The sequence below is a fragment of the Anolis sagrei genome, chromosome 6 (genome assembly GCF_037176765.1).
Source record: "Anolis sagrei isolate rAnoSag1 chromosome 6, rAnoSag1.mat, whole genome shotgun sequence".
Classification (NCBI taxonomy): Eukaryota; Metazoa; Chordata; class Lepidosauria; order Squamata; family Dactyloidae; genus Anolis; species Anolis sagrei.
Window position 1 is genome coordinate 58,095,330 of NC_090026.1, and position 24,290 is coordinate 58,119,619.

Below are 24,290 nucleotides of genomic sequence, written 5' to 3' on the forward strand. Positions count from 1 at the left end.
TAAACTTAAAGATTTCTCTAATAATCAGAGTCTAATTGTCCATCTCCACTAATTTGCAGATCTTCATCAGCCATTCTTGTTTTGAGATAACTGATTCCTTCATTCTCTGAACATATACAATTTTTGTGGCAGTGTTCATATATTGTAGCATTCTCCTAAAGTTTCTAAACTACAGAGTGTTTGAAAAAAATGACCCAATTTGAAATTGCTATATTTCTGCAACCACTAACTTTCCCATGAGTGAAACTCCTTACCACTTGAAAGGATGGACATAGAGTTTCTCCCAGCACACAGATAATCCCAAGACTCAGTCATTCCTAAAATGGCAATGACTGCTATAGGCAAAACGGAATTTAGTAGGCTAACTAAACAGACCAGCTTAATCTTTTCCATCAATATCATCAAAGTGGTTAGTATAATTTGATTACTTATTAAACTATCTCACCAAGGCACAAGGCAAATTACAATATAATTGAAATATAGTCAATAAAAACAAAAATTCATTTTAAACACATGTGATTACATCACATTGAAATAATTCAGTCCAATAAAATATTGATTTAAAATCTGTAGTTTAAACGGGATTGGCTAGGACTGCAGGAAACATGGTTTTAGTATGATTTTTTTATTTTGATATTTGGTGGGATCCAGCAGAAGCTTTTTGTGGAGAAAACAGCTTTGGGAGGATTTCACTCCATCTGAGCTTTTGTGAACATTTTTTCCATCCACTCTCCCCTTGCCATTTCCGGTGCCACCTAAAAACACATGACTTCTGAGGAAATTCCAGAACAATGGGGAACGTACTAGGAGAAGCAAGAGGATCCAATTAACCCTACTCAAACACACCAGTTGAGTTGGGTGCAATTTTGCTATATGAAATCTCTTGCTGGTGGAAAAGTAACTGAATCTAACTGCATATTTAATTTGCTTTTAAATATATACTAAATACAGGGTGCAGCAGCATAACTTCTTTTTTCAAAACTTAATAAAATCCATTGTATGAATCAGATTTTTTTTTATATAATGTAGGTGCATACCTAAAGTTTTGTTTTATGTAGTTTTGAAGATCAAATTAGGTAGGTGACGTCCCCCATTCTCCATACACTGAGTAAACCGATTTCTGGCATTTGTTATGACTCTTGCCAGTATAGCAGGCTTATGTTGGCAATTTTTTTCTGGGTGTTGGTCTTCAAATCTTGTAGGGTCTTTGGAGGGTCTTGTAGGCTCTTTCACATAAACACGTGATTTCAAAAAAACCCATAGAAAAAAATCACAAGGGGTCAAATCTGGAGAGCAGGCCGGCCACTCCAAATCCCCCCTAACTGAGATGAGGTGCTCTGGGAAGTGTTCCCTCAAAACAGCCATCGATGCTCTTGAAGTGTTTGCAGTTGCACCATCTTGTTGGAACCAAATGTCCCCTAAGTCCAACCCATCTAGCCGTGGGGAAAAAAATCCTGTAGCATATTTACATACCGGTTCGAATTCACTGTCACTGCGACTTCATTTTCCTCAAAGAACCAGGGACCAATAATTCCAGCTGAGGAAATTTCACACCACACTGTGATTTTAGGTGAATGCAAAGGCTTTCGATGCAATTCTCAAGGATTGTTGTCAGCCCAGTAGCACATGTTTTGTTTGTTGACTGATCCACACAAATGAAAATGGGCTTCATCACTAAAAAAAAAAAAATAGCATCCTCAGGAACGACTTCGAGAAGAACCTCACACGCGTTCCTCCGAGAATTGAAGTCATGTTCAGAAAGTTCCTGCACAATCTCCATCTTGTAAGGATGGAAATGAAGATCATCATGAAGAATTCTCCTCATAGAACGATCGGAAAGTCCAAGGGCAGACGCATGTTTACGCGCAGAACGCCGTGATGATTGCAACATTGAAGCTCTCACTGCCTTAATGTTCTCAGGTGATCTAATGGGCCGAGGGTCTCTAGTTCTTTGCCTTTCGCACTTGCAGTTTGTATGAATGTAGTGACCCATGTCACAATTGATTTCCGGTCCGGGACAGAGGCCAATGGGGCTAAATTAAAGCGAATCCGAAAGGCGCGCTGGGTTGCGATCACAGAACATCCACTCGAAAAGTAGGCCTCAATGGCAAAAGCACACCCCTCACTGTTCCAACACATGATGGCGACTGAACTGTGTCAGGACAAAACTTTATACTCCCGCCTAACGAACAAGACCACTAGTGCTTCGCTATGTCTTCAACCGACGGAATGTCATGCATTTTTTAAAAGGAAGTTATGCTGCCGCACCCTGTACTTAGAAAAATAAACCAAATTAAAATAAGTCAGAAATAATCTTGCTCTGTTCGATAGTCAGCTTGGCTCTCCTCTCCCTAATGCCAATTCTGGGCACCACAGTTTTATCTGAGTTTGCTAAATTTGCAGAACTGAGCATTAATTTCCTCCCCCACATCCGTTGACGTTAAACCTTGATGCATAGCCTTTAGACGTATTATAGATGTCTCTAAAGTTCAACGTGAGAAGAATACACTCTTATATCTCTTACCTGCATACATTTAAAGACTGCTGGGAGAAGGGCGGGGGTGCTTGAGTGATTTTAATTCCTTAATCAGGTCAAATTCTTAGGCCAGTGAAAATATGGAATTTCAGTGGTGGAATGGGGTACCAAATTACTGTATGTACCCACAGTACGTGTTTTGAAAGTACTTAGAAATAATACTAACCAAACTTTATATTCTATATTTCAGTTATTTGAATGGACATAAGTGCATTTTTTCTGAAAGCATTTTAATTTGGTATATAGTGATCCTAGGGGACACTTATTACTGTATATTCCCACTTACCCTGATGTGCATGTTTTTCTATTAGAACTCCAGAATCAGCACAGATGTGTAGAAAAGGTCAGCAAAAAAATTAATATCACAGCCATACCAAATGTTCATATTCTTATGTGGCAATGAAAGGTATGCTTTAATATAAATGATTTTATTCAAATACAAAAAGGTATGCTTTTGAAGTGTAATACAGAATGTTCCCATAAATATTTTACTTTTGATAGCGTTGGTTCTATTGAAATGTACTTAACCATGAGAATTTTCAGCTCATCTCTGTAATACATTGTTTCTTTCCAAAGAACATATCTTGGCTTCTCTGTTTAGTGGTAGAAAGCCTGGTAGTTACAGAATTCTTATAGAGTGAAGTGTTAATATTGTTTGTTGTGGCTGCAGTCCTGTGTAAACATACCTGTGAGTAAGTCCCATTGCAGTGTGGGACTGATTTCTGAATAGACACGCATAGATGACCCTATAAGAATGAATAATCAGATAGTTGTCTGTTTAAATGGGAAGTACCCTTTGATTTCAGACAGCTGAGTGGGTATTTTAAATTGTCATATGAATGCATCCACTTTTGTGAAATTGACATATTAAAATGAATTAATTACCTTTACAGAAATTATATGTAAAATATCTACAGTTTGCTAAGCGTTTTCAAAGTTTAACAAAGCAGTCCCTTCTCCCATGCATTTACAGTCGATATGTATTTCAATATTTATCTCGCCTTATCATTTGGTAGGAAACCTATTTAACAAACCAATCAGCAAAGAACGCTTTATAAAATTAATGACTGCATTTATTTCCTGCTCAGCCTAAAACTGGCTGAAGATAAGCGAGAGAGAGTCTTTGGCTAGTGTTGGTTGGAAAGATATATTTATTCATCTATATGTTTCTAATACCCAATAACCCAGGCTCGAGGTGTTTTCAGTGAAAGTGTCTTACTGGTAGAAGATGAAAGGTAGTGAGCCACAGCGTCTGTATTTGTTGATATAGCTTTATCACAGGATGCAAGGTCTTATCAAAGCTTGTAACTAATCTTGTTGTGATTTGTGCCAGTGCAGCAGTAGGAGCAGCAAGGGAAGGGCCAAAGGTGCAGTTACTTTAGGAATGAACTATTGGACAATTAGGCTGCTTGAAGCCAGTGGATCTTGCCTGTCTTCCCTTGCCATCTCTGTGCAACCCTGAAAATAGTGCAACTGCTAGTGTCATTATTTTACTTTATTTATCATAGAATCATAGATTTGGAAGAGACCTCATGGGCCATCCAGTCCAACCCCCTGCCAAGAAGCAGGAAAATTGCATTGAAAGCACCCCTGACAGATGGTAATCCAGCTTGTTTAAAAGCTTCCAAAGAAGTAGCCTCCACCACATTCTGGGGCAGAGAGTTCCACTGCTGAACAGCTCTCACAGTCAGGAAGTTCTTCCTAATGTTCAGAGGGAATCTCCTTTCTTGTAGTTTGAAGCCATTGTTCCGCGTCCTAGTCTCCAGGGCAACAAAAAGCAAGCTTGCTCCCTCCTCCCTGTTACTTTCTCTCACATATTTATACATGGCTATTATGTCTCCACCCAGCCTTATTTTCTGCAGGCTAAACATGCCCAGCTCTTTAAGCCACTCCTCGTATGACTTGTTCTCCAGACCCTTGATCATTTTAGTCACCCTCCTCTGGACACATTCCAGCTTGTCAATATCTCTCTTCAATTGTGGTGCCCAGAATTGGACTCAATATTCCTGATGTGTTCTAACCAAAGCAGAATAGAGGGGTAGCATTACTTCCCTGGATGTAGGCACTATACTCCTATTTAAGTAGGCCAAAATCCCATTGGCTTTTTTTTGCCACCGCATCACTTTGTTGGCTCATGTTTAACTTGTTGTCCATGAGAACCCGAAGATCTTTTTCACACGTACTGCTCTCGAACCATGCGTCCCCCATTCTGTATCTTTGCATTTCATTTTTTTTTTGCCTAACTGGAGTATCTTGCATTTGACCCAGTTGTATTTCATTTTGTTAGTTTTGGCCCATTTCTCTAATTTGTAAAGATCGTTTTGAATTCTGTTCCTGTCCTCTGGAGTATTGACTATCCCTTCCAATTTGATGTCATCTGCAAACTTGATGATCATGCCTTCTAAACCTTCATCTATGTTATTAATAAAGATGTTGAACAGGACAGGGCCCAGGACAGAACCTTGCGGCACTCCTCTTGTCTCTTCTTTCCAGGATGAAGAGGAAGCATTGGTGAGCACCCTCTGGGTTCGTCCACTTAACCAATTACAGATCCACCTAACTGTAGTTTTGCCTAGCCCACATTGGACTAGTTTCCTTGCCAGAAGGTCATGAGGAACCTTGTCAAAAGCCTTACTGAAGTCCAGATACGCTACATCCACGGCATTCCCCCGCATCTACTCAACTTGTAACTCTATCGAAAAAAGAGATCAGATTATTCTGGCATTACTTGTTTTTGATAAATCCGTGCTGACTATTAGCGATGACTGCATTCGTTTCTAAGTGTTTGCAGACCACTTCCTTAACAATCTTTTCCAGAATCTTGCCTGGTATTGACGTGAGGGTCATCCTTTTTTCCCTTCTTGAAGATTGGGACCACATTGGTCCTCCTCCAATCTGCTGGAAATTCTCCCGTTCTCCAAGAACTCTCAAAAGTTCATTGCCAATGGTTCCAAGATAACTTCCACTAGTTCCTTCAATACTCTTGGGTGTAGTTGATCTGGCCCCGGGGACTTGAACTCGTTTAGAGCATCCAGGTATTCCTAGACGACTTGTTTCCCAATTTGGGGTTGGATGTCCTCTAATCCCTCATCCACTCCATCTTGATGAGAGTGAAGATGACTTTCTTTTGAGAGAAGACCGAGGCAAAGAAGGCATTAAGTAGTTCTGCCTTTTCCCTATCCCCTGTCAGCATTGCCCCATCTTCTCCTCCATCTTCTCCTCGAAGAGGCCCTGTTGCCTCCTTGTTCTTCCTTTTTCTACTGACATAAGAAAAGAAGCCATTTTTATTGTTTTTAATGTCCCTGGCAAGTCTGAGCTCTTTTTGTGCTTTAGCTGTGCGGACCTTTTACCTACAGGAGTTGGCTATTTGTTTGAATTCTTCTTTGGTGATTTTTCCCTTTTTCCACTTTTTGTGCATGTCTTTTTTGAGTCTTAGCACAGTTAGAAGTTCTTTGGACATCCATTCTGGCTTCTTTGCACTTGTCCTATTTTTTTCTCTTTGTTGGCACTGTTTGCAATTGCAAACAGTGCAATTGCAAACAGTATTTTTGAGTATTTCACTCTGGAAAAACTCCCACCCATCCGTAACTCTCCCGTCTTTTAGTATCTGTGTCCACGAAATGATGCTCAGTATTTCCTTCTATTTTTGGAAGTCAGCTCTCCTAAAGTCCAAAATGCATGTCTTAGTTTTGGCCTTCCTTTATACCTCAAACTGCAGGAGCACATGGTCACTTGCCCCTAAGGATCCGACCACTTCAACTGCATTGATCAGGTCCTAAGCATTTGTTAGGATGAGATCAACAGTAGCTGACCCCCTTGTTCCCTCATCTACCTTCTGGACCATGAAATTGTCTGCAAGGCAAGCGAGGAATTTGTTGGACTTTGTACTCTTGGCCGAGTTTGTTTACCAGCAAATATTGGGATAGTTGAAATTGCCCATGACTACTATATCTCTTCCTTGTGCCTGTTTGGGCAGCTGTTGGCAGAAGACTTCATAAAGTTCTTCATCCTGGCTTGGAGGTCTGTAATAGTCACCTACAACGAGATCTTTTTGAGTCCCAGTTCCCTTGATTCTTATCCAGATGCTCTCAAGCTGGTTTCCTGGATTGCAGTCTTGCATTTCTTCTGCAACGTAATAGTTTTTGACATTTAAGGCTACTCCGCCTCCTCTCCCCTTTGTTCAGTTTCTGTGAAAGAGGTTATAGCCCTTGATGTCTACATTCCAGTGATAGGAGTCATCCCACCAGGTTTCAGTAATGCCTATGATATCATATTTGTGGTGTTGTGCTAAAAGTTGGAGTTCGTCTTGTTTATTTCCCATGCTTTGCATTAGTGTAAAGACATGTGAGGCCCTGAGATCTTCCCTGAGCTGTTTATTTGGGATTATTGTGCTTTCGGTACTTGGTCCTTGTTGTGTTTGTGCAGCCCTCCATTTAGCCTTCTGGCGGTTCCCTGACATTGTGGGTAAATAGTGTTTGCAAGGCTGTTGTCCCCCTCCCCGGTGGACCTAGTTTAAAGTGTGCCTAATGACGTTTGTGAGTCTGTGAGCAAAAAGATGTTTTCCTACTTGTGGGAGATGCACCCCATCCCTTGCCAGTAGGCTATCCTCCTGGAAAAGCAAGCCACAATCAAGGAAGCCAAAGCGTTCCTCCTGACACCATTTTCTAAGCCAGTTATTGACCTGTACTATTTTTCTGGCCCTTGTAGGGCCATGTCTTATAACAGGGAGGAGGAATGAAAAAACCACCTGTACATTACATTGTTTTAGCTTTGTTCTGAGAGCTCAAAAATCATTTATGATCTTTTGAAAAGTATGTCTAGCAGTATCATTGGTTCCTACATGAATCCACATGAGGGGGGATAGTGATGGGGCTTGAGGAGCCTGGTGAGCCACTAAGTGATATGGTGTATTTTTGCCCCCGGTAGGCAGCATATTTCTCAAGCCATCCCATCTGGTCTAGAAATGACGGCTTCCGTTCCTCTAAGGAGAGAGTCACCTACTACCAAGATCTGCTTACTTTGAGGATTAACAGAGTTCCTTTTGTGCAAGGTAGTGTGTAGGTCCCCAGAAAAGTGATCTTGTTGATGTGAATTGTGTAGGTATAAATTGTTGCCCTCCTCCTTGACATCCGTGGTGCATTTGTCAAGTACAATCCATTGAGATTCGTCCAAGAGCCTATCATTCTCCTGAGTGTGTTCCTGTTGCACCTGGTCTATGATTGGGGATGGGACAGCTGCTTGATTGTATAAATGTGAATGTTGTGAAGTGTTGTTCCAGCCAGGGCTACCCCCCACACACTGATCAAGGACTAGCCACTGATCATTCTGGTCTTCCCCAAGAGGTTGCATTTTCTGGTCAGATGTTAGTTGTATGAGAATTTGGAATCTATTGTGTAACTGCAGCTGAGCAGAAGTATTCTGAGGAGGCTTCCTGGTCTCTTTCTAAGGGTGACATTACTCCAAGCCTGAGGGTGATCTCCTCCTGAGCCTCCCCATAATGTTGATGTGATGTATGTTGCGTGTCTAGGACAGTGTGCTGTGTGGTGTCCAAGAACAGCTCAAGTTCCTGAATGTCCTTAAGGGTCTTAATACGGTCCTCGAGTTGTTGGATCCTCTGTTCCATGTGAGTCATCTGTTTACACTTGGGGCAGATGTAACTGAGTAATTGTTGCATCTGTGTGTGTGTGTGTGTATACATACATACATACATACATACAACAGAAAGTTTCATAAGAAAGTACTGAAACTTCTGATTGAAAGAATCTCATTTCTTACAGATGATTAGGATGGTAGATTTCAGAGGAAGAAGACTGACTAGGCGTTCCTGTTGCTACTCTAGGGAATATATCCCATTACCTTGGTTTCTCCCCTTCCCTACATACCTTGTGCTTTTGGAATCATAGTCTCTAATGGCAGAGCCAGAATGTTTGCCCCATACAGCAACCAACATCATCAAAGCAACATCATCTTGATTTCAGAGGTTGCCATGATTGGATTTATGGTGGGTCTAGGGTGATTTGTAGTAGATGGCAACATTCTGTCAAAAAGGAGTGTGTGTTTACTTCAAAATTACGTTCTTTTAATTTAGAATAAAACTTGTCAGAAAAACTTGAGTTTCTTACTCAGAAGGATAAAAACCAATGTGATTTCGTTCTTGAGGGTAGTACTTACATATATTTAGATTAACATGTAAAACTAATGTATAGAATGGTATCCAGATAAATGATTATCCAATTAACAGCTTCCCAATAGAAATCATACAACTGAAATGTAAATGAAATGTATAGGCAGTGCTGAAGTTACAAACATCCAACTTAAAAATGACTCATAGTTGAGAATGGAAGTGACACAACAGGAAATGAGAGAAATCTATCCAGGAAGGGAAATCACTCCTGAAAGAGCTATCACAGGAAAAGATGTATCCACTGAGGTTTTGTCACCAATCCTTATTTCCACAACAAGCTAAATTTTTCAAAATCCAATTATACAGGCAGAAGATGGGGTGATATCTTCTGAACAGTGGTACAGATAGCAAAACAAACCCCACAAGGGTGTTAATCCTTCCCTCTGCTATCCAAATTATTTTCTCTCATACACACATGTGGTTGGAGTTTAAAAGTACCTGTTCTGACTTACATACAAATTTAACTTAAGAACAAACCTACAGAAGAAAGCTTAAGAATAAACCTAGAGAACCTGTCTTGTTATTGTAGTAATTGTTTATTAATTATGTAATATGTTAGGTTGTTAACTGTTTTTACACTGTAGCATTGAATTTTTGCTGTTCTTATTTGTTGTGAACCGCTGTGAGTCGCCTTTGGGCTGAGAACAGCGGTATATAAGTAAATAAATAAATAAATAAATAAATTGTTCTTAACTTACCTATTGCCTGTAATTTTAGGGAAAAAAGTTAATTTGTATAAATATAATTATTAAACATACAATAAATAACCCCAACATTAATTAGATAAAATATTACATTGAATTCTCCTTGACATAAAATTGGCAGTAATAATTTCTTTCTTATCATAAAACGACATGGGGCAGAACGTTGCTTTTTCCAGAACTGTCTCCAAACGATAAGTTTCTTCAGTGCCTTACTTTCCTCATTATTATTGTGCCCAGGTGTAATTATGCAGGTGTAGTGCACCAACAGATTTCAAGTCATAGTAGTCAATTTTACTAGCTACCATGGGCTACTGAGATAATTCCAGAAATTTAATTTAAAGTTGCAGATAAGGAAGACATGATGTACACCTTCCGTTTCAGAGTATTCAATTGCTCTCCCTTCAATGTCAGGTAAAGATATCAGATTAAAAGAAATATTTAGTTTTTACTAGTGTTTAGCCTGACATCAAAAACTGGAGCCCAGGTCTTATTCAAAGTGAATTATAAGCATCAATATCCTTAATATGTTATATAATACAAAACCACAACTTTATCAAGGTCATATACAAAAAAACAGCCATAGACAAAAACATAAATCCAAGACTTAGTGTGTTTACAGCACAAACACAATGAATCATTGAAAAGTTGGTAGGACAATTAAATATAATTTCCATTGATTTAATTTGTTTAAAACAGGGATGGGCTACAGTGGGTTACTTCTAAGATCTCTTCAAGGGCTTCACCTCCCACTGAATCTCCCACTAAGTTTAGGATTCATTATTTTGATCGGTCCTTACCTAGTACAGAATAGTGTTGATTCTTCCATAGTTTGATTTTTGTGCTTTTTTTTTTTTTTTGTTTTAGCCAAAATTGAAAAGCAAGCAAAAGGAGATATAATCATTGGGGGAGATCTTAACATGGAACTGTATAAACAAAAAAACAAAAAAACAAGGACGAACCCAGCAAGGCTTGAATGTAAAATTAACTGCAAAAAATGGAACCTCACAGAAGCACACAATAGAATAGGAGAGGAGGGAACAACCCCAACCTTTTACTCACATAGGCATGCAAAATTCACTGTAATTGACTACTTCATAGTAGGAATTAACAATATACAACTAATAAAGGAGATCAAAGTGGGGAACCATTGGCCAGGAGATCATGCTCCCCTCCTGTTAAAATTAGGAAACCCAGGTAGGAAGCCTCCAAGAAAATGTAAATTCAACCCAAAGGTAACCTTTAGTGAAAAGGATAAACAGGTCATTAAACAACAGATTTATTTTTTATTTATTTACAGCAGAGGACTTGGGGCGGATTACAGTGTACACATATATGGCAAACATTCAATGCCAATTTTGACATACAACATATATAGACATTCACAGAGGCTATTTAACTTTTCTGGCTGACAGGGGAACTGTCGCTTTCATCGTCCATCTGTGACACTGATGAAGTACTTCTGCATTCCTTGCATGCTTTTTTGCTGGAGTGCTTTGCTGGAGTCTTTTTTATGGCCTCATAAATTAGTTAATTTAGCCTCCCCACACTTTAAGGTGGTACCTTATTTTCCTACTTGACAGATGCAACTGTCTTTCGGGTTGCAAAGGTCGACAACAGGCTACACAGATTCAAGAATTCTTTCTATTTAACAGACAACCACAAATAAAAGAAGAGATTTTATGGGACGCTTTTAAAGCAACCATAAGGTGAACTTGTATCTCACTGGAAATAGGAATCAATAGAAAAGAAAAGTATACATTTAAGAAAACAAGATCAGAGGTAGAGGATGCATTCCTACGTTCAAAAAAAACCCATCAGTTAAAAATAAAGCAAACTGGAAAGAGAAAAAACAGCAACTGGAGGACTTAGATAAAATAGACACTACAAAAATACCTATGGGTTAAAAACAATTATCAAATTAACTCAATAATTCAAAAAGATTGGCTAGATTGGCTAAAATCAAAACAAGCTAGAAGCAGAATACTCAAGCTAAAAGATGATAGAGGACATCTCAGATCATCAGATAAGGAAATCAGGGAGATTATGGCTAGCTACTATGAAAAACTTTACGAAGGCAAAGAATTAATTAAACGAGTTGGCCTCTTGGAAAAATTCATAAACCCACAGTCACAAACCAATCTAAATAGCACAATAACCAACTCAGAAATTGAAAAAGCAATAGAAAACTTAAAAGCAAACTCATCACCTGGGCCAGATGACTTCACAACAAATTTCTATAAAATATTCAAAGAGAAAATCACACTGAACCTATTTATACTATTTAATGAAATAATGGAGAGGCAAAAAGTGCCAAATTCCTGGAAATCCTCCGAAATTCATACAATTTTAAAAGCAAATAAGGATGAAACCGATCCTAACTCTTATAAACCAATATCCCTTTGCAATGTGGACTACAAAATATTTACTAAAATTTTAGCAAACAGAATGAAGGACCTAACACCAGAAATAATTCATGACTATCAATATGGATTTATAAAAAACAGGAAATTAACGGACCCTATAAGGAATATATTGAACATTTTGAACCACGCCACAGGAAAAAAATCCAAATTACTTATATTAAAATTGGACTTTTGCAAAGCATTTGAATCATTAGATCACAAATATTTGAACAAACTATGTGAGAAAAGTAATATGGGAACGAAAGTGTGTAAGGTAATAAAAGAACTATATAGGGGAAATAAATCAACCATCTCAGTAAACGGGACACACACTAGACAAATAGATATCAAGAGGGGAACCAAACAGGGATGTCCCCTTTCTCCAGCCCTATTTTCATTGGCCATTGAGCCACTAGCAAAGTCAGTTAGGAAGAATCCGGTCATTAAAGAATATAAGGTGAGCAAGGAAGACATCAAGATTAATCTGTACGCTGGTGATGTTATGATAATTTTAGGGGACGTGGAGGAGTCATTACAATCAATAGTTAAAATAGTTAAGGATTTTGAGAAAACTTTGGGCCTTACAATTAATTTTGAAAAATCAGAGATGCTACACAAAAATTTATCATGGGAAGAACTCAAAAAGATTCAAAATATTATGGGAGTTAAATGGGGGGGGGGGGGAGATGACATACCTGGGGGTAGATATACCAAAAAATCTCAACAATATCATACCAATGAATTTTAATTGTCTATGGAAAAATATAAGCAAACAAATTAACACATGGGGAAAGGAATTCCGAGATATATCCACAAGGTTAAAATTTATAAGATGAAGATTTTGCCCAAATTCCTATTTTTGTTCCAAACCCTCCCGGTGAATATCCCTAACAATTTGCTGAATAAATGGGACAACTCTATTAAAAATGGGTACTGGGAGGAAACAAAAACAGAATTGCCAACTTTCTATATTATAGTAAACAAGACATTGGTGTATGGGGGGCTCCGTCTCTGGGAATATATTATGAGGCAAGTCAGTTAGCAAGATTATTAGAATTTGAATTGGAAGGGTCGAAAAGATGGGTGCAAATAGAAAAGGAAGCAAACAGTTGGCAAAAGAATAGACAGAAAAGACTTAAAGAACTTAAAAGTTGGCCCCTGCTTAACAACGTTGTTAATTTGCAAAAAATGGCAAAATAAATTACAAATAAACAAAATTGACCCTTTCCCATTATAAACCTTGGAAAATAAAGACAAGACATTCAGGAATCTAATTAGGGCATTTAAGAGAAATGGAATCAAAAGGATAGGGGACCTCTTGGAACCCAATGGAGAAATAATAAAGTGGGATAAGATAAAAGACAAATGTGGTCAAGAAAACTGGATAGCATGGTTAGGCCTGTCCAGTAAAGCTCAGGCCATGAAAAGAAGAGAAGTAGCAGGAACCCCACTTGACATGATAATTAAAAGGAAAGTAGAAATAGACGAAGGGATTATTGGGCTACTGTATGAGGAATTAATCACCTTAACTTACAAAACAAAAAACCCTTATAGAAAATTGGAAACAAGAGAAAAACTTAAGTGAGAAATTAATTGGGTCTTGGATTGACAATATTCATAAATTTAAACATATGAGTGTGATGATGTGTAATTTTATTCCTATGGTTATATGTTGTTTAAACAGTAGTTAATAAATGGTAAGTATGTAGAATTATATTTTGTTAGAGATGGTGGCTGGTTTGGCTTGAGCTGAGTTGCCATAGCAACGGGGGTGGAGCCAACTGTCACCTAACTGCACATCTGTTTGAAATAGGCAGTCTGAGACCGTTAGAGTTACAGAGAAGACTGAAATCTCTGGTGGGAGATTCAGGGAACTCGTCTGTGACCAAAGGGTTACAAGAGAGGTAGTTGATCCTGTGGTGTGTGGAAAACCAGCAGGAATCTTATAGTTAGAGAACTATAGGGAAGACTGGTTCTTTAATATTAAGAATCAGGGTTTGCTAGGTTCTTGTGGGTTTTTTCGGGCTATAGAGCCATGTTCTAGAGGCATTTCTCCTGACGTTTCGCCTGCATCTATGGCAAGCATCCTCAGAGGTAGAGGTCTGTTGGAATTAGGACAATGGGTTTATATATATCTGTGGAATGGCTGGGGTGGGGCAAGGAGCTCTTCCCTGCTGCAGTTAGGTGTGAATGTTCAGCTGATCACCTTCATTAGCATTTGAAGGCCTGCCTGCGCCTGGGAAAATCTGCTGCTGGGAGGTGTTAATCTGTGCCTGGTTTTTTCCTCTCTGTTGTTTAGCTGTTATAATTTTAGAGTTTTTTAATACTGGTAGCCAGATTTTGTTCATTTTCATGGTCTCTTCCTTTCTGTTGAAATTGTCCACATGCTTGTGGATTTCAATGGCTTCTCTGTGTAGTCTGACATGGTGGTTGTTGGTGTGGTCCAGCATTTTTGTGTTCTCAAATAATATGCTGTGTCCAGGCTGGTTCATCAGGTGCTCTGCTATGGCTGACTTCTCTGGTTGAAGGAGTCTGCAGTGCCTTTCATGTTCCTTGATGCGTGTCTGGGCGCTGCGTTTGGTGGTCCCTATGTAGACTTGTCCACAGCTGCATGGTATGCGGTAGACTCCTGCAGAGGTGAGAGGATCCCTCTTGTCCTTTGCTGAACGTAGCATTTGTTGGATTTTCTTGGTGGGTTTGTAGATTGTTTGTATGTTGTGTTTCCTCATCAGCTTCCCTATGCGGTCAGTGGTTCCCTTGATGTATGGCAGGAACACTTTTCCTCTGGGTGGATCTTCGTCTTTACTCTCGTGGCTTGTTCTTGGTCTTGCAGCCCTTCTGATGTCTGAGGTGGAGTATCCATTGGCCTGGAGAGCCCAGTTGAGGTGTTTGGCTGTGAGCCAATATAGTTAGATAAGTCAGGTGGCTTATTTGCAGTAAAAGAACGCTTGTTGAAGAAAGATATATCTACTCAAAGAAACCTTTTGAAGTCTATTGTCGAAGGCTTTCATGGCTGGAATCACTAGGTTCTTGTGGGTTTTTTCGGGCTATAGAGCCATGTTCTAGAGGCATTTCTCCTGACGTTTCGCCTGCATCTATGGCAAGCATCCTCAGAGGTAGTGAGGTCTGTTGGAATTAGGACAATGGGTTTGAAGTCTGTTTAGTACCTAAAGTTATTCGGGAAACCTTATCAATGTAACTAATTAAGTTTGTGCCTCAAATGAAGTAACAATTGAATCTGTTATACTCCTGTTAAATAAATGTGTTACTGTTTTCCTCAACCCTTGCCTGATACAGTTTCTCCTAAGTCAAACATAAGAAGTAAAACCAAATCAGGGACATTAAATATCCGCTTCGCTATCAAATAAATAAATACTTCTGTAAATAATAGTCCCTTTATAAACCAGCTCCTAAGCTGATATTGATCATTGCCCGGCCTTCCTTCACAAATTGGTGGCAATAATTTTACGCTCCTTTACAATGAGGATCAAAGAAACCTAAAGGAAAACAATCTCTAAATGGTATAGAGCCCCCACCCAAATAGCACACATAATGGGAAATGTCTCAAACATATGTTGGCACAACTGTGGGGGGATAGGTTCATTCTCCCACATGTGGTGGGCTTGTAGAAAAATTCAGAATTATTATGGTAGAATAAGGACTGTAATGGAAGACATAATAGGGAAAGAATTAATGTGGTTATCCTACATTAATTCTTTCCCTATTAGGTCTTCCATTACAGCCAGGTTCATGTCCCTCACCATAAAGGTAAAGGAAGATAATAATAATTGGACAGAAATCCTAAAATATATGACAGCCACTATACAGGCTACGATAGCCCAGGGATGGAGAGACGATACAAAATGGAATCTGGAAATCTGGTGGGGCTATCTATCAGAATATATAATTAATGATTTTATCAATCAAAGGGAAAAACAAGTATATAGATAGTCAAATAGAACAAGACTGGTTTAGGAAATGGTCTGTGTTAATTGACAAAATAGACGGAGACGACAGATACAGCATTTTGAACCAGGCTTTCCACACAGTTAAATTGATGCAATGACATGATTTAGAACTGCTGTTCCAGGGGGATGGGGGGAGGGGGGGTTGTTGGGCAATACATAATTACATAACTAATGTACAGAATGTCATTTAAAGAATATTTAATTTTGGAATGATGTATATTGAAATAAGTCCTAAATAAAGGGGGGGGGGAGCCAAAAAATGCCAAAAAACATACACTCATACACGTGGCAATGCTATTTTTCAGCTGAAGAGCAATTTTCCACTTTTCCAAAATCAATACATGAATCTCCATTTTGTGCATGGGGAGAGCTCAGTTGCTGAAAAAATTAAGTTAGCACTCCTCACCAAGTAAGCTGAAGGAATCTTGTGAAAAGGACTCTTGCCTTAAGTCATTTTGGCAGTGGAGCTCTGCTCTCATCTCCTTATCCATGTACAATCCCATAGAGTAGGGTTGGGGAATGTTCGGCCTGGAGGCCACATGCAGTTCTCGAGACAATTTGATTTGGTTCTTCATCTCTCGCCCAAATACTAACCAATTGTTGACTTAGATCTGATGCCTTTAACAATCCTTGCAAAACCTGAATCTCAGATGAAGAATAAAGAAAATACAGCACACAGAAAAGACCTCAAGAGTTGTTGATATGAACATTGGATATGTTCCAAATCAAGGTGCAGGATTAGAAAAGCAATCAAAGCAAAATAATTTGCGTCCATGACCACCAAGCTGTGGCTCCTGTGGGTGACGGAGCACCTTTAATGGCCACCCTGGGTAGAGATCAGGATTAAACTGCCCAGTGTGTCTGCATGCTGAGGCAGGTCACAGGGGAAGAATGAGACCAGAGGTCTTACAAACCCTGGTTGACCACCTCTGATCTCTTTCTGCTATTTTTGAGACTGAAACGGGGACTGCTGCATCGCTTCACAGGGTCTGTGGCCATGATTTGTATGGATCCTTCTTGCCTGGTTTGCTGTGGTTGCAGGGTTGGCACAGTGATGAAATGAACTGTTGAATTGGCAGGCGTGTTCTACCTTTTCAGCTCTTGCTGAGCCAAAGTCAGTAAGCACGTGCACCTGCAGGCAGCTGCCTGCGGCACACAGCCTTTGGAACTTTCATTTGATTTATTATATATAATTGTATAATATATAATAAATAATATATAATTTTATAATTATAAGTAAAGAAAGACATGGCTCGCAAATATCCAAAAGATTCCCCACCCCTGCCATAGAGAGATCACTCTATGGAAGAGGAGGGGATACTATAGTCAATTTATATCTTGTGTACTTGTAATAGGAGCCAGTGTGGTTGTGGTTTGAGTGCACATATCTCAAGTTGACTTGAGATAGGCTTCAAATACCTACTTAGCTATGAAACCAACTAGGTCACCATGGAAAACTCACACTACTTCATAGGAAAGCAGTGGAAAACTTCTTCTTTGCATATCCTCCCAAGAAAACCTTAGGATCACCATAGGTAGGAAACAACTTGAAGGCATAGAATAAAAACAATAACTACTTTCAAGATAAATTAATGTTTCAAAGACAGAGTAGGATGAAAAAAAAATAACTAAATGAAACAAGTGCCACAGAAAACATGCCAAAAGAGTAATGTTAGCCTTCCTTTAAGTCCTGGTAAAACAAGTGTTATGTGCAGTCTTAGGCTGGATTCTATGCGTGTTTGCCTGGACATCAGCTTCACTGAATTTGGTAAGATCTGATAAAATAGTACATTGTGGTGTAAATTTACATTTACCTGGGGAATGGATATTGGGAATAAATGGCCTGGAAGTACATGATCATCCCTGTCCGCAACCCCCCTCCCCAGGTAGATAGTCATGACTGTCTCCCTCCCCCCCCCCCCTTTTTGGTCCTTTCTGGGCCATTTTAGACCCAAGGGTGCCATTGTTTTCTAAATGAAGTGATCCAGAATTCAATTTCCTCATCTCTTTCTGTTGGGAAAAAGAGAGTTCCTGGGCCCAAAATGGTCATGGGGTAAAAAATATGCTACAATTACCTCCCACAATCTCTGGGAGCCATTTGAGGGCTGGAAAATGTTGGATGTTGGGAGGGAATGCTGGGTCCTTTAGAGTACACTTTCCTTGTTCTGCTGCTGAAAGAAGTGGCACTTTGACCCATTTTCTACAAAATGTTCCCAATAACATATTCTCCAGCATTTAACAGATGTAAACTACAATGGTTTACAACATAGTGGTCAAGAGGGCAAGTTGTTCACAAGGAAGAACAGAGGCAACAGCAATTTGCTTTTGCAGTAGCCTTTGGGAAGGGCAAGATTCTTTCTGCTGAGTTGAGTGCAATTTTTTTTTGTCCTTTGAACTCAGTTTGCAGTCAATGACATAACTTGAGGACAAAGGCAGAAAGTAAGGAGGAGAAAGAAAGGAGAATATTTCAAGACAGTTGGAAATGTAGGTTGGCAGAGGGTAAATTGGAACAAGCGAAGAGTATAAAAATTTTTAAACCAACCAGAGCACAAATGTCGTAATAGGACCACGAAATGTTAAAATGAAGGATAGGGTTTGGCCAATGTGCTGCTAAAAGCCTGGCTGGATGCTGCTGGGTCACAACTCCCATGATCCCTCAGCATTGGCTACATTGCTACCGCTGACAGCAATTCAATGGCCACCTTTTTAGTCATAGTTGATGAATAGTTTCCATACCTCATAGTTTGGTATCAATTTATTTATTTTATATCCCTTTCTCCTGACATCATATCCAAGGGAACACATGTTAAACAAAAGAAGCTATAAACTTGATAATAAAACACTACAATGTGAAGGATTAAGGCAATTTCATTTATTCTAAGATGTCCTTGAGCCTAAGATGCACTCCTTTTTTCAAATCTCGATTTTGGGGAGAAAATATTTTGGAACATGTGTTGCTGAGTAAGGAGAAAGAGCAAGAGTGGATAAGAAGGGGTTCCTTATTATTCACTGCCTTCCTGTCTTCACCCCAACTTTACTTGATGTCCTGGCCAGTTCCCAGAAAGCCTCCACAACCCCACACCTGATTGCTGCCTTTCTTGCTGCTGACTTGGTGCGGTCGATACAAAAGGCAGCAAGGCAGCAACATTGGGTGTGGAGTTGGGGAGGCTTTTGGGAGACTGCCCTGAAGAGCTGGGCAGTAAGACAAAGAAGTAAAGCCACTCCACTCTTGATGGATGCCTCTTGTTTCCTGCTGGCTTCCCTCCTGATCTCTCAGCCTCCATGAATCTAGGGCACCACCAATTCTAAGATGCATCCCCACCTTTTAAAGCCTTGATTTTTTGGGAAAAGTGTGCCATGGAATCTGTGAAATACGATAAATTAAAGATAAAGTGATATATTGATTTATGAGTTTAATTTGTTCTGTGACCGAGCTCTTAATTCAGAATGGTCATATGTCAAGTCAAAATTTCCCATTAAAATGCTATTAATCCATGAATTAAATCAACTTTAGTCTCCCCACCTCCCTCCATGCCTGTTGGAGGCCTCGCTGGCCAATACCTCTCACAAGCAGAGCTGTGAGAGGTATTGCGGCGCCTTGCGGAAGAGGCCCCATGGGGCTTAAGGTTGCTCTTCTCCATCTGCTACCATGCTGAAGGAAGACCACAGAGAGGCTTTGTGCTGGGCCTGGAATGAGCCGTGCGCCCAGCCGAAGGTACCCACCATCTTGCGTAGGGCCTTCTCACCGAGTGTGGAGTCTCCTCCTTTGGCTTGTAACTCGGATTGTCACTCGCAAGTCAAAACAGAAAACCCAATGAGAGACAGTTCATATCTCAAATTGCACATAGGTTGGGACACTTGTAAATAGAAGTTCTACTATACAGTGTGCACACTGAATTAAAGGATCTTTCAAAGCAACCACATAATTGCCAAATGCTTGCTTAAATAAAAATGGTATTTACTTGCTGGTAGGAGAGTGGAAAGGAAGTTAGCCTAACCTTATGAGGAGCAGAATTTCACTGAGAAGTCTCTTTCTTACAGTTGATAGTGGTGGAACTGAAACAAGAGCTTCCCCAAGGATCTCAAAGCAGCACAGGCCATCCCTGTTTAGTAGGTCATGCTGGAATGCAGAAATGTAAGAAGAGATACCATTGGAAATTTGTCTAGGTAGTTCATCTATACAAAACTATTTAATTTGATTAAAAATATATCCAAATATCTCAGAATTGCATGTGATCAAATCCATTTAGAACAATTTACAACTTGAAAAGGCAATCTATAGCCTAAAAACATATCTGACACTTCGAAACAGAAAGACAAGTACATGGGGGCCAGGGGCTGGTTTTCTGCCCTTGCACTCCTCCAACAGTCCCCAGGCAAACTTTTTTTCATCAGAGCTAAAATGTCAATAGGAAGTCACCTCACTTTTCATTGACTTTTTTTTTGGGGGGGGGGGGGGGGGGACAATCCAGAAATTGTGGTAAAATAAAAAAAGGAGGGCTTTGTAGAGCAACACTTCTCTTGCTCTGCATTAAAATACTTTGCAATCATCAGTGTGCAAATACTACATACAATTGATGGACTCTACATGTTTTAATGAAAAGTATGATTTATCTTGGTGCTAAAATGAAGCCAACTTTGACACCTGTAGGGTCTGTACAGGGAGGGCATCCGCAAGCCAAATGCTATTGTAGAGAGGAAAACTTAGCATATTTCCATTATAGTATCCTAAAATGGTCACAATAATATGGTGTTGCCTGCAAGATAACATGAAGCCTTGTGCTATTTAAGTCTTCAAAACTACTCTGATTATTTTAAAATTATATTTTAAAACTGTTTATGGGCTGATTTTTAGAAGAGATAGTGGGGTAATTGCACAGTGCTTATGAGGAGGAGACTGGTTTATGTGCTTTACCCTAGATGAGGAAAAGTCAATAAAACAAAAATATAAACTACCAAAATGAGGGCACTGCGTCCTTCTAAGAGAAGCTCTGGAGAAAACAATGGGCCCTAGGTATCTCCTGGAGTTTAGTTCCAGAACCCTCCATGGAGATCAGAGTCCCGTGGATGCTCAGATCACATTATATACAGTAATATAGTAAAATGATGCCCCTTACATGAGTTTTGCCTTCCGGGGGTTTTGAAAAGTATTTTCAAGGAGCAGATGGTTGAATTCATGGATGTTTGAATCCATGGATTTTTTGTTAATTCTCTAGGAACAAGATATGACTGGCGGTATCATGTGAACTTCTTCATGTCTTACAGGAATACAAGCGCAAATTAACCAACGTGTCTCAGGTACGGAAAGAACTGAAGTCACGCCTTCAGAGCCTCCCAGATCTGTCAAGGCTCCCCAATGTCACAGGAAGCCAGGTGCACCTTCCATTTGCTGGAGACATCTATAGTGACAATTGACATTTACCCATTTCCACTGGAGTAAGCAATTGGTTGAGTCTATTGATATTATTTTTGTATATTTGTTGAAAGTAGCAATGAAGTGTTCTAATTTATAAAATAATGGTTGCTTTGTTTACTATTTTACTTTAAAATGGTGAAGCAGGTACTATGTAAGAGGCAGCTTCTATGTCATTTTTAAAAAAACTTATTGTTAGAATTACCTTTTGAACTCAAATTGATTAGGCCACAGTCCTTTAGCAAGTTTGTTTTATGTTCTTACTGGCTGTAGTGTGAACTAATGATAGAAGATCTGCACTTAAATAGTAGAACCTGGTATTTTCCTTATAAAAGATAACTTGTGAAACTTTACTTGAAATGTGACAATAATCATTTATCTTCTCCCCAAAAAGTGTCTTATTATCACATAATTTGAAAACTTTGAATACAAACCATATTAAAAACAAATGTTGAATGACAAAAAATAACCTTATTCAACTAAATTAAAATATTATATGATTTAGAATTTTAATTTTATGGTAATTTTTCATTTTTTGAAGTGTTCCTTTGTATGTATTGAAGAACCATGTGCTTCTGAAGTAATTTCTTTTTTACATCAGTCTTATCCAAGACAATATCCAGGACATTATGCATTTGTAAACCTTTCTGGAAATTGTGATTGAGCATTGGAAGTAGTAGGAATGGTTGTGTAACACTAAATCTGTACTTATTAAAATTTCTTTTAAAAAATAGTTATGTATTTTTAAGAAGGGCAGTCTTTTCTATAGGTACTCAAAATCCTACTGCCTTTGGTAAAGCTAGTTCTAAGATTAAGCATACAAACAAGCGTAGCCTCAATTTACCTTATGTAGTAACATAATACAATAGCTTGCCATTTTCATTATCCGAACCAAATAACTTATCTTTTCTCTTAGTTGTTCTTCCAGATATTGGCATAAATGTTGCAATATCTCACACTTGTGCGCCAAATGTATTATTGTCAGTTCAAATAAATGAAGGCTTGTTGATCTGGCTTCTGTAGCTTAGTCTATCTGCTGTTTGCTTATGTGAACCATTAGCCTGATATAGTTTCAGATACAGATACATATAGTTTCTGATATAGTTTCAGATACAGAAATCATTTATATGCATGATCACTCATTAACATTTTAGCATTGATGACTTAAATGTGTGGCTCCCCGGCAAACATTGAGACTTCACAATCTTTCTTCCCCAACCACAACAACGAATTGGAAACTATTCCTGTTGTTGGGGAAAAAATACCTTAATTGATTAATGAAGCAAATTTGCATGGGAAACATGCTATTTTGAATATGGCTATTTAGTTATATAAAACAAGCACTGGTCATTTCAGTATTTAAAGCACTTTACCATTTCAGTTCTCCTTTTTAATAGTAATTCTGTTTTTTTCCAAGTGGCCAAAGTGTGCACCAGTGGTGCAGTGGGTTAAACCCCTGTGCCGGTAGGACTGAAGACCTACAGGAGTGGAAGTTCGAATCTGGGGAGAGCGCAGATGAGCTCTGTCTTTCAGCTCCAGCCCCCCATGCGGGGACGTGAGAGAAGCCTCCCACAAGAATGGTAAAACATCAAAACATCCAGGCATTCCCTGGGCAACGTCCTTGCAGGTAGTCAATTCTTTCACACCAGAAGCAACTTGCAATTTCTCAAGTCGCTCCTGACATGCCAATAAATAAATAAAATCATGTGTTCTATTGCAAAATTTTCACATGGTCCAGCCAAATGTCAGCACATTTAAGCACAACTAATTTAGAAGGATAAATTGTTTAAGTCTGTTTAAAATTTCAATCAGTGCAATCAGTGGAAATGAAAAGTGCTTTTACTTTTAAATATGAGGAAAAATATTTGCATGTACATTAAATCGTGTGTCCCATCAACTATGTAAGATTCCTGCTAGCCTTTTCTCTGGCAGCAACAACATCTGAGAAAGGTAGGATGTTGTCAAGGTTTTCAAAGGTCTTGATTGGGTGTAGGATGCACTGTAAATCTTAAATTAGTTTTGGTCTGTTTCAATGAAATATGAAAGCTGAAGACAAGAGCAGGATTTAGCAGATAGGTTATTTTCCTTCCAAAGTTACTGGTTAAGCTAGTGCCACATTCAACAGATTTGCATGTAATAAAATATAAGTCTGGCTTTACTGATGATGACAATTGTATATGGCTCAATGTGGAGTAATAATTCTGCATTGTGGACTTATGCCATGGTGAGCTATATACCAGCTCACAGACATCTTATTCAGCTCCGGAAGTGTCCCACTGCCCCAACAGAGCCGTTCCCTATCTCATGGAGAGTGGGTAGAATTGGGAAATTGTGCCAAGTTTGGTCTTGATCAGTCATTGGATGAGGGTCTCAACGGTCTTGGGAAGTGAGTACTTCAAGTCCCACCATCCATGGTCTTCCCTCCTCCAAACTGCAGTAGGATGTAGAGTGGGTCATGGGGGCTCTGTGTGCCATGTTTGGTCTTTATCAGTCTTTGTTGGGGCCACAGTGGTCTGTGGGAACTGAAGGGTTTGAAAGTACTACTAACCCCATTGTCAGTCATCCCCCAAACCCCACCAGGATATAAAGGGGGTCATGGGGGTTATGTGTGCCAAGTTTGGTCCAGGTCCGTCACCCATGCTGTGGCCTGTGAAAGTGGCCTGTGAAAGTGGCAGCCAATGCAAAAGCTGCCACATACACCTCCCGCTGCAAACATACATACAAACATTCACTTTTATTATATACTAGCTTGGGGACCCGGCGGTGCCTGGATTATTTGAGAAAGGAATTATCTGTGCTCCAAGTTTAGTCTAGATCCAATGTTGGCTGGGTTCAGTGGGTGCAGGTGAAGTATACCTCCATAGTCCATCCTCCTCCAAACTGCACCAAAATGTAGAATGGGTCATAGGAGCCCAGGGTGCCAAGTTAGGTCTTGATCAGTCATAGGTGTGGGTTGCAAGGGTCTTAGGAAGGGAGTGACGCTACTGGTCCATTACCCCACAAACCCCAACCAGATGTAGAGTGGGTCATAAGGTCTCTGTGTACCAAGTTTGGTATTTATCAGTCTTTGTTGGGGTCCACAG

General features: G+C 39.4%; 1 protein-coding gene across 2 annotated transcripts in view; it reads left to right on the forward strand.

Moving 5' to 3' along the window:
* The window catches only part of RPRD1A (regulation of nuclear pre-mRNA domain containing 1A), a 55,339-nt gene extending 32,407 nt beyond the window's left edge, over positions 1-22,932 (forward strand). The window contains exons 7-8 of one of the 2 annotated variants that reach the window (XM_067470135.1): positions 21,060-21,230; positions 22,625-22,932. In XM_067470135.1, coding sequence (XP_067326236.1) covers positions 21,060-21,209 — 150 coding nt within the window. In that variant the 3' untranslated portion in view covers positions 21,210-21,230; positions 22,625-22,932. Of the gene's footprint in view, positions 1-21,059; positions 22,230-22,624 lie in introns of those variants that run through there. The other variant, XM_060781422.2, reaches the window with a different exon arrangement.
* Positions 22,933-24,290: the final 1,358 nt, after the last annotated feature.